A 13318-nucleotide genomic window follows, 5' to 3' on the forward strand; every position below is an offset into this window, starting at 1 on the left:
TCACCGAGGCATCCCACCTTCTCCCATATTTTTCTTGTCAAACTTAACTTGAAAACTTCCACTTCCATAATTTTGTTTGCATTTTTAATATCTTTTATTCGAACCATGAAAAGTTCTTCACACAATTCAACCATGTAAATCTTATTACCTACGATTCCAAGAGAGGATACCAAGGATAACTCAACTTTAGCCCATACACCTCTTTTCACAAGCTTCACTTGAAAAATTGGATCAAAATCACCAATGTTGACCTACATAGCCCATAAATCTTACCTTGGTAGCCAATTAGGTTGGTGATTCTAGCTTTAGTTAGGGCTATCAGTTGTACTTCCTCTTCTTCTTCTTCATCGTAATCCAAATTTATTAAATTTTCGAATTCATCCAAGCTAGAATTCACCTCTTTCGATACTGTTACAATTATCCATTCACTCACACCAGGCCTACAGTAAATAAAATTGATACTCATAGCATGTTCAAAAGAATAATAATGAATAAGACAATGCAATTAGAATATTTAGGAGACGATGAGATTACACATATACTGAATATTTTAGGTAATCGAGGCAGGTGGATCTTCTCCATGGTTTGCGGATTAAGCAACAAAAACAAACTGAACAATCCCAATCAACCTGAAATAGCCAACAAAAAGCACATGTTCCGGTGCACATTTGACGAACTTCAAGTATTCCCTTACCATTGTGAGGGGTATAGAACATGTTAAAGAAGAGTTGATTGTTCGAGTCCTCAAGATCTGTGAGGACAAATGAGGGATGTGTGTTGAGTTACCCCCGTGACGTTCACTCTTCCACTTGGAGGAGTAAAATTCTCACGATTCAGAAACCATCTAAGCTCATCTTCCGTATAAACTTCCAATGCGGTTGGCGTAATCCAAGCACAATGTAACATCAATTTCGTATTATACAAATCTTTTCTAGGTAATGCTGCCCCAAGTGAGTGAAATTTACGTGAGGCAAGAGAATAAAACAGCCCATTACCTCCATTGTCGAAGTTCGGAAAATATATAGTATTCCCCATAGAATGAGTTCGCATGCACATACTACCTGTTCGACTAGCAAAAATCATCTCATCTCCCAAGTTGTGAACTTCTTCCCACCTAATCTCATAGTGAGAATTAATTCGAAAAATCCTGACATACTCTCCAGTATGGCCCATACAGATCGAAATCAGTTCTCCATTGGACTCATCTAAAAAGTTCTACTGGATTGAGTCTTCCAACAACGGCTTCCCCTTTTGTTGGGACCCAAGATGCCCAATTTTTCATCCATGCCCAAACAATAGAAAGCACCCTTGTAGAAAACAGGATTACCATGAGATGTATATATAGAACCTTACATTATTTGTCTTGTAACAGATGTTTGTCCATGAACTTTCGCCTCGATGAATGATTGTTACGTCACTTATTATTGGACAATCATCTAGAATACCGAAAACCATGCAATTAGGTGAAGTGGGTGGAGTGGAGAAGCACATTCTGCCATACTCTTCTAAGTCGTGACGTTCTATGCTTGGTAAGTCAATCCTTTGATTGGCGAATGGATGGAGGAAAAAGAGTTGAGTATCTTGGCACATGAGCAACCAGCCGTAGTTGGAGAAGAAAATTCTTGCATCAATCAATTCATCAGGAATCTGAGCAACATATGTGCCATTGTAAAAAGGGTCATAGAATTTGCACATGGAATTGTTACCGGAGAAGTGGAAAAGAGACGGATACGGACTCGTAGAAGAATTGGGGACGGATCTCAGTGGAGGTGGAGCTGACCTCCATGAACGACAAACAGATAGCAAATTGACATAATCTTTACCAAAAAGATGAGAAAGGACGATAGTTAAAACATCATCAGGGAGGTTAGACCATTGTCCCACCTGTTCAGCTCTTCTTTCTAAAAACAAAGACGGTAAACCACACAAAAGTTCTCGATTAATTTTCACTCTTTATCGATAATAATAAAGAGGGAAAGTTGAGAGAAACTTAAGAGTTTTAGTGAATAAGGCGGGAAGAGTCGATTTTTATAGCTACTCCAACTTTTCACACTTTTTCCAGTCTTCAATGACTTGTTGGATACCTACTCAGATTCTAACAAGGATGCTTGTTTGTGATTTTAGTCTGTTTTGGATTTCCGGGGAATAGAAATTATATAAAGTAATTTTTATCATTTGGTTTTCTTTAAAATTATTTTTTTGAAAGTTATTTTTGTGAGGAAACCCAACATAAATTATGTTAGCAACAAAGTGTTATTAAAGTATTGTACTTTTAAAATTGAAATTTATCTTATAATAATTATATTATCTCAACTCGATTGAGTCTTAGCTCAATTAGCATGAATATAAGACATAGATTTAAATGTACTGAAACACATTATTCAACATTGTATAAAAAAAGAGTAAATATAATCAAAACATAAAATGAGACTCGATTTTAAATTAATTTTTATATAGAAATTAGGGTAAATTATATCCATAGTCACTCTAAAATGAGGTTTCTCCTATTTTAGTTACTCTAAGCTTTTCCAATTTAATTACTTCTAAACCCTTTACCAACCCAAAAAACATGTTTAAATTTTTATCCAAACCAGACCCGAATTATATATGCTAAATCCGGACTCGACCCTTTTCAAAAAATTATTTTATTATATAAAATAAATTTAAAAAATATAGCAGAGAATATTTTTTTTATTCACGATTAACATAATACAAATTATATTAGTTTTTCATTTCATAGACTTTTTTAATTTAATACTAATAAGTAATAATAATATTTTGATAATAGTAATATAATTCTTATGTTTGGGAATTTTCATTAAATATATAGAACAAGAAAGGTATTTAATTTATTTTTAAAGAAAAAGGAAAACGAAAGAATAAAAAATGAAAATTAGTGTACCAAAATTATTACTATTAATCTCAATAAATGAAAACCGTATGGCGACCAATTAAAACTAATAACAAATCGAAACTTATATTAAAAGACCCTCAAAGTGGCTGTGCTTTGCTCCATCAATAAGGAACCCCAAACGTCCAAAACCCCTTCCTTATTTACACCCTTTATTTGTTTGTTTGTATGTTTATCTTCTGTTTGGTCTTTTGTTCGTCCTTATGGAAACTTGAAAAGGAAAGTCTTTCTCAATGAACTTTGCAAAACAATAACTCGTTTGGTTTGGTTCAGTCATTTTCACTAACTGCAAATCAAGGCAAGAGGTAAGATTCACAAACTCTAGTAACTATAAATGGTTATGTTCCAATAAGAATCCAGCAGGATGCATATAGAAATGAATTTTCAAGTGGGAACCAACCCCTTGAGCAGGTTGGAGCGGAGAAGGCGACAGAGGAGATCACTAGAAGCGGAAAAGGCGATAGTGGAGATCACTGGAACGGACGCTGATGGGCTAGAGCGGGACGGGTAAACAGATGGACGGGCAGCGACGCTGGAGATCACTGGTGGAGGTAAAAAATCTTAAATTATACTGAAATAAAATATAATAAGATTTGTGGAAGTTACCTTCCTAAATATAGAAAGTAATTTTAGAAAATTTGTAATATAATAATATTTAATTTTTTAAAGGCATTCTCACTCTTTTTAATTATCTCATTCTTTATATTCTTTCTTTGTAATAGAATATTTAGTAAGCATTTACTCAAAACACTTTGTAAGTTTTAATTTGTCGTGGTATTTTATGTTTTTTTCGTTGTACTTCCGTTTTATTTTCAATGTTTTTGGAGGATTTCTAGCAAAAAATTACCTAGGCCGCACAAATTCCAAGACTAAAGTTTTACCTTTCTTAGAGCCAAATTTCATCTTCTCATTCTCCTTCTTCTTCTTCTTCTTCGTCTTCTCGTCCTGGTTTTGTTTTTGTTTTTGCTTCTGTTTCTTTTCTTTCTTTTTTTGCATTTCTTTAGCTAGGTTTCTGTTCTTTTCTTCACGTTTCCTTTGCTCCTTCCGTGCCTCCTCTTTTCTTTTCAAACAAGTAACTCGATTCTTTTCCCTCATGCGCATCTCTAAAGTATGCACCTCAACCACCTTACGTCTCATCTCGTCGAAAGAACTAAAAAGTTTATTGCAATCACTGCATTGGTAGTTGCCATTATCATCTTGCTTGGCTTTCCGCGCCATTTGCAGCTCTTCTTTTCTTTCTCGGGGCAAAGAAATGACAGAGAGAAATTTGTAACGAAAATAACAGATAATTTGCAGAAGAAACAGAGAAAGGGAGTTGAGAGAATATGAGCGAAAGAGACTGGCAATTCTGTGAACAAAATTGCTTGACCACCCTCATGTGCAAAAGCTCACGTCAGTTCCTTTATTACCCTTGTTCTTTGTACGAGTTGGTTTATAATAATTCTTGGTAATAATCATATTTTTACAAGTCAATGCGAAATTTAAAAATTAACTTTTTTTCGTAGTAGTACAATTTTTTTTGTTGTTGTTGGAAGCCCCCCTTTTTTTAAGAAATTGTTTAGTCGATAGTATTAGATATAGATAAAAAAAAACAGCAAGGAATAAAAAAAAATTTCTACTAATCAATATTTGTGAGGCGGCCTTTTTTGTATTCTTGTATTAGATCTAAATATTTTTTCTTAACCTAACTACAAAGATAATGAATTGATTTCTTTTTTTTTTCTACTCTGGTCTTACGGCTCTAATTTTTTATGAATACAGTTTATAATGATTGATGAAGCAAATAATTTCAATTGGTATTTTTGTTTATCCCGCTCTCGTTTAAAAATTAAAACTTAGGTAAGTGTTTTATAAACATATGTATAAAAAGAACATATTTCATTTAGCTCCTTCATGCCTACTATAACTAGTTATTTTGATTTTTTACTAGCGGCTTTAAGTATAACCTCAGCTTTATTTATTAGTACGAGTAAAGTGCGACTTTTTTGAAAATTAATTCAATGAATGAACAATTCATAAAAACAAAGCTTTTTGTCCTATTCCATATATTCTATGGCTCCTTACCATGTTAATTATCAATTATTAGGTATGGATATTCATGGGCAATAGAAATTAATATTTAGGAATAGATATTACCTTTCTTTTTTCTCTTTTCAAATAAATTGAAATGATTGAAGTTTTTCTATTTGAAATCCTCTTAGGTCTAATTGCTTTTACATTGGTTGGATTATTCGTAACTGCATATTTACAATACAGACGTGGTGATCAGTTGGACCTTTGATTAATTAACATACCTTTTTCTATCTGACCCCTTTAATTCTTTAATTTTTAAATTTTAATTAAATCCAAAGAGGTCAAATTCGAATGGTTGCTCTTTTTTTCTTTTCAGTTTGATGTAATTTTCGACCTAACAAGAGCTAAATTTGAACCTACGACATTGGGCTTTGGAGACCTACGTTCTACCGAACTAAATTAAGAGCGCTTTCTTATTATAATAAATAAGACTGTAAAAAAAATATTTTTTTTATTTTATAACCCCAATACATCGCACAGACCTATACTATCATATATCATATATAATATGAGAAAATGATAGGTTATGTATGCTTAATTTTAATCAATCTAAAACTACTCCCTCGTTACTGCTAAATAATAATTTATATAAAAATGATATTTATGATAATAAATTTATATGTTTATTAGATTGTTATATAAAAAGAACAAGGGTAATAAAGATACTTATCTCAGCTTTTTGAAATTGGTATGTTTGCTTAATTCATTGTCATTGGCTATCTTGAAATAAGTTCCTTCTCCGAGCCACCTATTTTGTTGTTCTAAATAGCTTGGCCTATAGTTGCCGGTCAAGTGCACTTTGTTAATCCATAAAACTGGCTATATGGAGATGAAAATGCGACCCAAAATGGAGCACTAAAAAACTTGACAATTCGATTTAAGCATAATCCTTTTTTTTCCCCTTGACTAACACGATTTGAAGTTAAAATAGCTAAACAGGAAATCAAAACTTTGAGGCTTATATTCCTGATGGTAAGAAATGTACATGATTAAATCCAGCGAATCCTCTTCAGTCTTCACCCTGTCAGCAACCATTGAAACTATGAAACTTTTTCTTTTTGCAATTCATAGAACTTATCTCACTCAGGGTCATGAATCTTAGGCTTCAATCTCTCTCATGAGCATTTCCGTATATGACTTAATGCATGGAATGCTGGAGATATCGAAGGGATATATTGGAATTACATACTTATATAGCTATGGCAGTGGTATTTGGTAGGTGTTTAAAGTTTACAAAGATTCTTTGCAGAATGTTTATAATGTGAATGGAGTTAAAATGAAAATTTTGGATCTTTAATTTTTTTTTTTTTTAGTTTGTTGGAACAAAATTATTCATAGAATATTTAGATCTTACTAGTTTCAACACAACCGAAAAAGCAATTCGAGGTCTCTATAAAGATGGAGAACATTTTCACCACCCTTTCTCAAGCAATAAGAATAGCATTCTTCTTGACTTTAATATGAAGAGTTGAGACAAAGGAGGTGACGAGCGACCACAAAAAGCATGTTTATCTGATATTGTTTCAGATTTCGAGTAACAATGGCTACACTCGCTCAATAATCCTTAAAGCAGAGGTATTCCCCCGCTCGTTCCTCATTTCCAGTGCTTTCCTCGATGAAAATCAAGTCTACTAGCTGTTTTTCAATGACTTCCTGGATGTGGAGACTGTTGTATGCAATGTGGTGTCGCTTGAACTAATGATTTTGGCCACATTAATTGTTGGATTCCACTCGTTCCAGCTACTGGGTGAGGTCAATAACTAAGAAGCGATGACTTATTTGGCTAACAGATCAGTTATTTATAAAATATAATGGCCATCACTATGCTTTTGATAGCTGATATGGAAGGAACAGACAACTGAAATAAGAAAAGATAGTTGTTCTTGTATAGAAAAAGGGAAAGATTAATGTTTAAGATACAAATAGTAATAATGATAAAACATAAAACTATAAAACTACATGCACTAGATTAGCTTAACGTTAAAGCAGTCCACTCAAAACCATTCATGAATACTTCTGGAAATGGTAAAGAAACAGAAATACTCCCATCTTCAAAGTCAAAAGCATAAACATTTTCATCATCTGGAAAAGAATCGATAAAGTATATACAGTTTCCTTTTCCTTTCTACATGCATGAGCTTGCAACGTAGCAACTATGACCATAACAAAAGAAAGCAATATTCTCTCCTAGGCATCCCACCACCTTCTCCCATATTTTTCTTGTCAAACATAACTTGAAAACTTCCACTTCTGTAATTTTGCTTGCATTTTCAGTATTCAAACCAGGTAAATTTATTCGAACCAAAAAAAGTTCGTCACATGATTCAACCATGTAAATATTATTATCTACGGTTCCAAGAGAGGTTGCCGAGGGTAACTCAACTCTATACCATAGACCTCTTTTCACAAACTTAACATGAAAAATTGGATCAAAATCTATTTTCACCAAATCTGACCTAGCTATTAGCCAATAAATCTTACCTTGGTAGCCAATTAAATGTGCGATTCTACCTTTAGTTATGATCTTCGGTTCTATTTCCTCGTCCTCCTCATCATCAAAATCCAAATCTGTTGAATTTTCAGATTCTTCCGAGCTAGAATTCCCCTCTCTTCCTCCTCCTCTTCCTCATTATCAGAATCTGTTGAATTTTGTGATTCATCCGAGCTAGAACTCACCTCTTTCAATACCGTTACAATTGTCCATTCACTCTCACCAGGCCTACAATAAATAAAATCAATACTACTAACATTTTCAAAAGAATAATAATCAATAAACAAGACAATACAACTCGGATCTTTAGGAGATGATTAGATTACACATATAATGAATATTTTGAGTAGTCGAGGTAGGTGAATCTTCTCCATGGTTTGCGTATTAATTAACAAACAATCTGAACAGCCCCAGTCAACCTGAACTAACCAACCGAACCACATGTTACTGTGCGCATTTGGCGAACTTCAAGTATCCGCTTAGCATTGTGAGGGGTATTGAACATGTTAAAGAAGAGTTGATTGTTCGAGTGCTCAAGATTTGTGAGGACAAACGAGGGATGTGTGTGGGTTGCCCCCACGACGCTCCCTCTTTCGCTCGAAGGAATAAAATTCTAACCATCTAAGCTCGTCGTTCGTATAAACTTCCAAAGCGGTTGGTGTAATCCAAGCACAATGTAACATCCGTTTGGTATTATACAAATCTTTTCTAGGTAATGCTACCCCAAGTGAGTGAAATTTACGTGAGGCAAGAGAATAAAACAGCCCATTACCTCCATTGTCGAAGTTCGGAAAATATATATTATTCCCCATAGAATGAGTTCGCATGCACATACTACCTGTTCGACTAGCAAAAATCATCTCATCCCCCAAGATGTGAACTTCTTCCCACCTAATCTCATAGTGATAATTAAGTCGAAAAACCCTGACATACTCTCCAATATTGCCCATACAGATCGAAATCAGCTCTCCACTGGACTCAACTAAAAAGTTCTCTTGGATTGTGTCGCAAGGAAGTTTTAGCTTGTCAATTATCTTCCAACAACGGTTTCCCTTTTGTTGGGATCGAAGATGCCCAATTTTCCATCTATGCCCAAACAATAGAAAGCACCCTTGTAGAAAATGTTAGAAATCAAACTCACTCCAAGCATAATCTAGAAGCATGAGACGTGGAGCAATTTTGTGCCATGCAAAGTGCTGAAATTTTAGCCATACAAAGTGCTCCATTATTGAGATGTTTTGTGGCTGGAAATTAAGTGGATTAATAGCCACATTTGTTGTCACTTTATCAGCCTATAAATAGAGGCTTGAACTTGTGTTGTAATGAAAAAAAATGAGAAGAAAAAAGAAATAAGAGAAGCAACGTGAGTGAGAGTGAGAAGGTTAGCAAACCTTGAGTGAGTTAAAATCTAGCAGCAGCTAGACTATCTAGTCATTAAGAAAATATTTGTAATCTTCGTATTGTAATATATTGAGTGTGTAATAAAAAGTAAATTTTCGGCCCATCACGTTTCCAACAAGTGGCATCAGAGCTACGGTTCGGAGCTTGGTTCGGAGTTCGGTTCGTGTCCGGTTCGTGTCCAGTTCGGAGTACCTTTGGTGTTCATCTAACAAGTCGATATGGGCGACGTAATTCAGCTACAAGTTCCACAATTGACGAAGACAAATTATGGAAATTGGAGCATTCGAATGAAGGCTTTGCTCGGTTCGCAAGATTGTTGGGAGATCGTTGAAAAAGGATACATCGAGCCCGGAGATGCCGCTACAGAAGCAGCTTTATCAAATGACGCTAAGAAGGCGTTACGAGAAGCACGAAAGAAGGATCAAAAGGCCTTGAATAGTATCTTTCAAGGTATGGATGAATCAACCTTCGAGAAAATATCAGATGTGAAGAACGCGAAGAATGCATGGGAGATTTTGCAAAAATCATTTCAAGGTGTAGAAAAAACTAAAAAGGTACGCCTTCAGTCACTTAGAGCTGAATTTGAAATGTTAAAAATGAAGAGCTCCGAGAATATCGATGACTATGCCAATCGTGTAAAATCGGTGGTAAATGAAATGAAACGAAATGGAGAAACTCTTGACGAGGTAAGAGTGATGGAGAAAATTCTACGGTCACTCACACGCAAATTCGAGTACGTAGTCGTTGCCATCGAAGAATCAAAAGATTTGTCAAAGATGTCGCTCGAAGAACTTGTGGGTTCTCTGCAAGCCCATGAGCAAAAGATAAAGCTAAATGAAGATAGTGAAAATCTTGATCAAGCCTTGCATAGCAAGTTGTCCGTCGACGACGGAGAAACAAGTAATAACTTTAGCCAAGGAAGAGGAAACCGCAGAGGATACCATGGAGGCTACCGTGGTGGAAACAGAGGAGGAAGAGGATCACGAGGACGTGGAAATCAATCATATGGGAGATATCAAGAAAATAAAGATTATCAAACATCCAACCGTGGACGTGGATCTAGAGGTCGTGGCCGAGGCAGATTTCAAGAAAATAAATCTCAGGTACAATGCTACAACTGTAACAAGTATGGACATTTCAGTTACGAGTGCAGATCAACACACAAAGTGGATGAAAGAAACCATGTAGCAGTCGCAGCAGAAGGCAACGAAAAAGTGGAATCAAGTGTCTTTCTCACTTACGGAGAAAATGAAGATCGCAAGAGAAGTGTGTGGTATCTCGACAACGGTGCAAGCAACCACATGTGTGGAAGAAAGGAGCTGTTCACAGAATTAGATGAAACAGTTCATGGACAAATAACTTTTGGAGACAACTCACATGCAGAAATCAAAGGAAAGGGCAAGGTTGTTATAACACAAAGGAATGGAGAGAAGAAGTACATCTCAGACGTTTACTACGTACCAGCTTTGAAGAGCAACCTGATCAGTCTTGGTCAACTCCTAGAAAAAGGATATGAAGTTCATATGAAAGACCGCTCACTCGCCATCAGGAACAAAAGTGGAGAATTAGTTGTTCGAGTTGATATGACGCGAAATCGTCTTTTCACCCTCGACATCGAGACTGGAGAAGTAAAATGCATGAAGACGGATCTGAAGAATGAATCATGGTTGTGGCACTTAAGGTACGGACATCTCAGATTTTCTGGCTTGAAGCTGTTGTCGAAGACAAACATGGTGAATGGATTACCAAGTATTAATCATCCAGATCAACTGTGTGAAGCCTGTGTCAAAGGAAAGCAGCATAGGCAGAAATTTGAAGTAGGAAAATCTCGAAGAGCTAGAAGACCATTGGAAATTGTACACACCGACATATCTGGTCCGTACGACATTGAATCACTCGGTGGAAACAGGTACTACCTAACTTTTATTGATGATTATAGCAGAAAATGTTGGGTTTATTTTCTCAAAGCAAAATCGGAAGCCCTAGAAAAATTCAAGGAGTTCAAAGCAATGGTGGAAAAACAGAGTGGTCGATATTTGAAGATACTCAGATCCGATAGAGGAGGCGAGTATACTGCAAAGCTTTATGAAAGTTTCTGCAAGGATCATGGAATCATTCATCAGTTAACAGCCAGACGCACTCCACAACAAAACGGAGTTGCAGAAAGGAAGAATCGGACAATTCTGGATATGGCAAGAAGCATGATAAAAGGTAAACACCTTCCGAGAACTTTCTGGGCTGAAGCCGTTGAATGCGCAGTTTATCTGTTGAATCAATGTCCAACAAAAAGTGTAAGACACAAGACACCAGAAGAAGCATGGAGCGATCACAAGCCAAGAGTTGGACACCTCAAAATTTTTGGATGCATTGCATATGCACACGTTCCTGAGCAACAGAGGAAAAAGCTTGACGATAGAGGAGAGAAGTGTATCTTTATAGGCTATGACAAAAGAAGTAAGGCCTACAGACTTTATAATCCTCTTACTAAGAAATTGATTATCTCAAGAGATGTCGAGTTCGATGAAGCGGATTACTGGAGATGGAGTGAAGAAGAAAAGAAAGTGGAAGGATTATTTTTCAACGAAGACGACAATGATGTCATCAACCAAGAAGAACAAGGCGATGATCAAAGTCCTGGTACAACAGCCCCTTCGTCACCAACCAGCAGCAGCGGAAGCAGCAGCTCAGATGAAGCACCCACAAGAACACGGAGTCTCAACGACATCTACAATTCTACGGAACCTGTAGAGACGCAGTTCGATTATTCACTATTCTGTCTAATGACAGAATGTGATCCAGTGACATACGAAGAAGCAATTGAAGACAATAAATAGAAGAAGGCCATGGACGAGGAGATTGCTGCAATAAGAAGGAATGACACGTGGGAGCTAACAAGTCTGCCAGAAGGACATAGCCCGATTGGTGTCAAGTGGGTGTACAAGACGAAGACCAACAAAGAAGGAAAAGTAGAGAAATACAAGGCAAGACTAGTCGCCAAAGGCTACAAGCAAAGACAAGGAGTGGACTATGATGAAATATTTGCTCCAGTCGCAAGAATAGACACAATTAGGCTTCTCATAGCGGTCGCAGCACAATACAAATGGAAAATCTATCAGATAGACGTCAAGTCTGCATTCCTGAATGGCTACTTGGAGGAGGAAGTCTACATAGAACAACCACCTGGATATAGCATACAAGGAAAGGAGGACAAAGTCTACCGATTGAAGAAAGCTTTGTATGGATTGAAGCAAGCCCCAAGAGCATGGAACACAAGGATCGACGAGTACTTCCGAAGAAATGGATTCATCAAAAGCCCGCACGAGCACACCCTGTACACAAAGAAGAATGGATATGGAGATATCATGATCGTATGCCTATATGTGGATGACATGATCTTCACCGGAAACAATCCAGGTATGTCTGATGATTTCAAAAAAGCTATGACTAAAGAATTTGAAATGACAGATATCGGTGAGATGTCATACTTTCTTGGAGTCGAGGTGAAACAAATGCAAGATGGAATTTTTGTCTCTCAAAAGAAGTATGCGGAGCAGATTTTGAACAAGTTCAAAATGAAGGATTGCAAGCCAGTAGTCACGCCAGCTGATCCAGGGATGAAGCTAAGTGTTGATTCGACAAGGGAGTCGATAAATCCGACGTTGTTTAAAAGTCTCGTTGGAAGTTTAAGGTATTTGACAATCACACGACCAGATATTACATATGCAGTAGGATTGGTGAGCAGATTCATGGAGAAGCCGAAGCAAGACCACTTAATTGCCGCAAAAAGAATTTTGAGATATATCAAAGGTACGATGAACCATGGTTTATTCTATACCCACTCACAAGATTCAAAATTAGTTGGCTACTCAGATAGCGATTATGGGGGAGACTTGGATGATCGGAAAAGCACTTCCGGATATGCATTCCACATCAGTTCCGCAGTTTTTTCATGGTCGTCAAAGAAGCAACAAACAATTGCTTTCTCAACATGTGAAGCAGAGTATATGGCCGCAGCAACTTGTACATGCCAAGCAATGTGGTTGAAGAATATTTTGGGAGAAATAGGTGTTTCAAATGAAGGTCCAATTACCATCTACGTTGACAACAAATCCGCTATATCACTTGCCAAGAATCCGGTGTCGCACAGCCGAAGCAAGCACATCGATACGAAGTATCATTTTATCCGAGAGCAAGTGAAAAACAAAAACGTGGAGTTAGTCCATTGCAGGACAGAAGATCAACTGGCAGATATTTTCACAAAGCCGTTGAAAGTGGAGACATTCAACAAATTCAAAGAGAAGCTCGGTATGAAAGTTGGGTTTGAGGGGGAGTGTTAGAAATCAAACCCACTCCAAGCATAATCTAGAAGCATGAGACGTGGAGCAATTTTGTGCCATGCAAAGTGCTGAAATTTTAGCCATACAAAGTGCTCCATTATTGAG

At 36.6% G+C, this 13318-nt stretch overlaps 1 protein-coding gene and 1 long non-coding RNA gene across 2 annotated transcripts; one reads left to right on the top strand and one right to left on the bottom strand.

The window, feature by feature from the left end:
* Positions 1-2957: 2957 nt before the first annotated feature.
* Positions 2958-3579, top strand: LOC121219966 (uncharacterized). Its single transcript, XR_005917036.1, has 2 exons — positions 2958-3216; positions 3323-3579. It is a non-coding gene; the product is annotated as an uncharacterized lncRNA (long non-coding RNA).
* Positions 3223-4564, bottom strand: LOC121219965 (histone-lysine N-methyltransferase, H3 lysine-79 specific-like). Its single transcript, XM_041098853.1, has 2 exons — positions 3793-4564; positions 3223-3453 (listed from the first exon to the last, which is right to left on the bottom strand). Exons 1-2 carry the CDS (start codon positions 4127-4129, stop codon positions 3296-3298), a joined length of 495 nt encoding a protein of 164 aa, XP_040954787.1. The 5' UTR covers positions 4130-4564; the 3' UTR covers positions 3223-3295.
* Positions 4565-13318: the final 8754 nt, after the last annotated feature.

This window comes from Gossypium hirsutum, chromosome D08, assembly GCF_007990345.1.
Source record: "Gossypium hirsutum isolate 1008001.06 chromosome D08, Gossypium_hirsutum_v2.1, whole genome shotgun sequence".
In the NCBI taxonomy this organism is placed as follows: domain Eukaryota; kingdom Viridiplantae; phylum Streptophyta; class Magnoliopsida; order Malvales; family Malvaceae; genus Gossypium; species Gossypium hirsutum.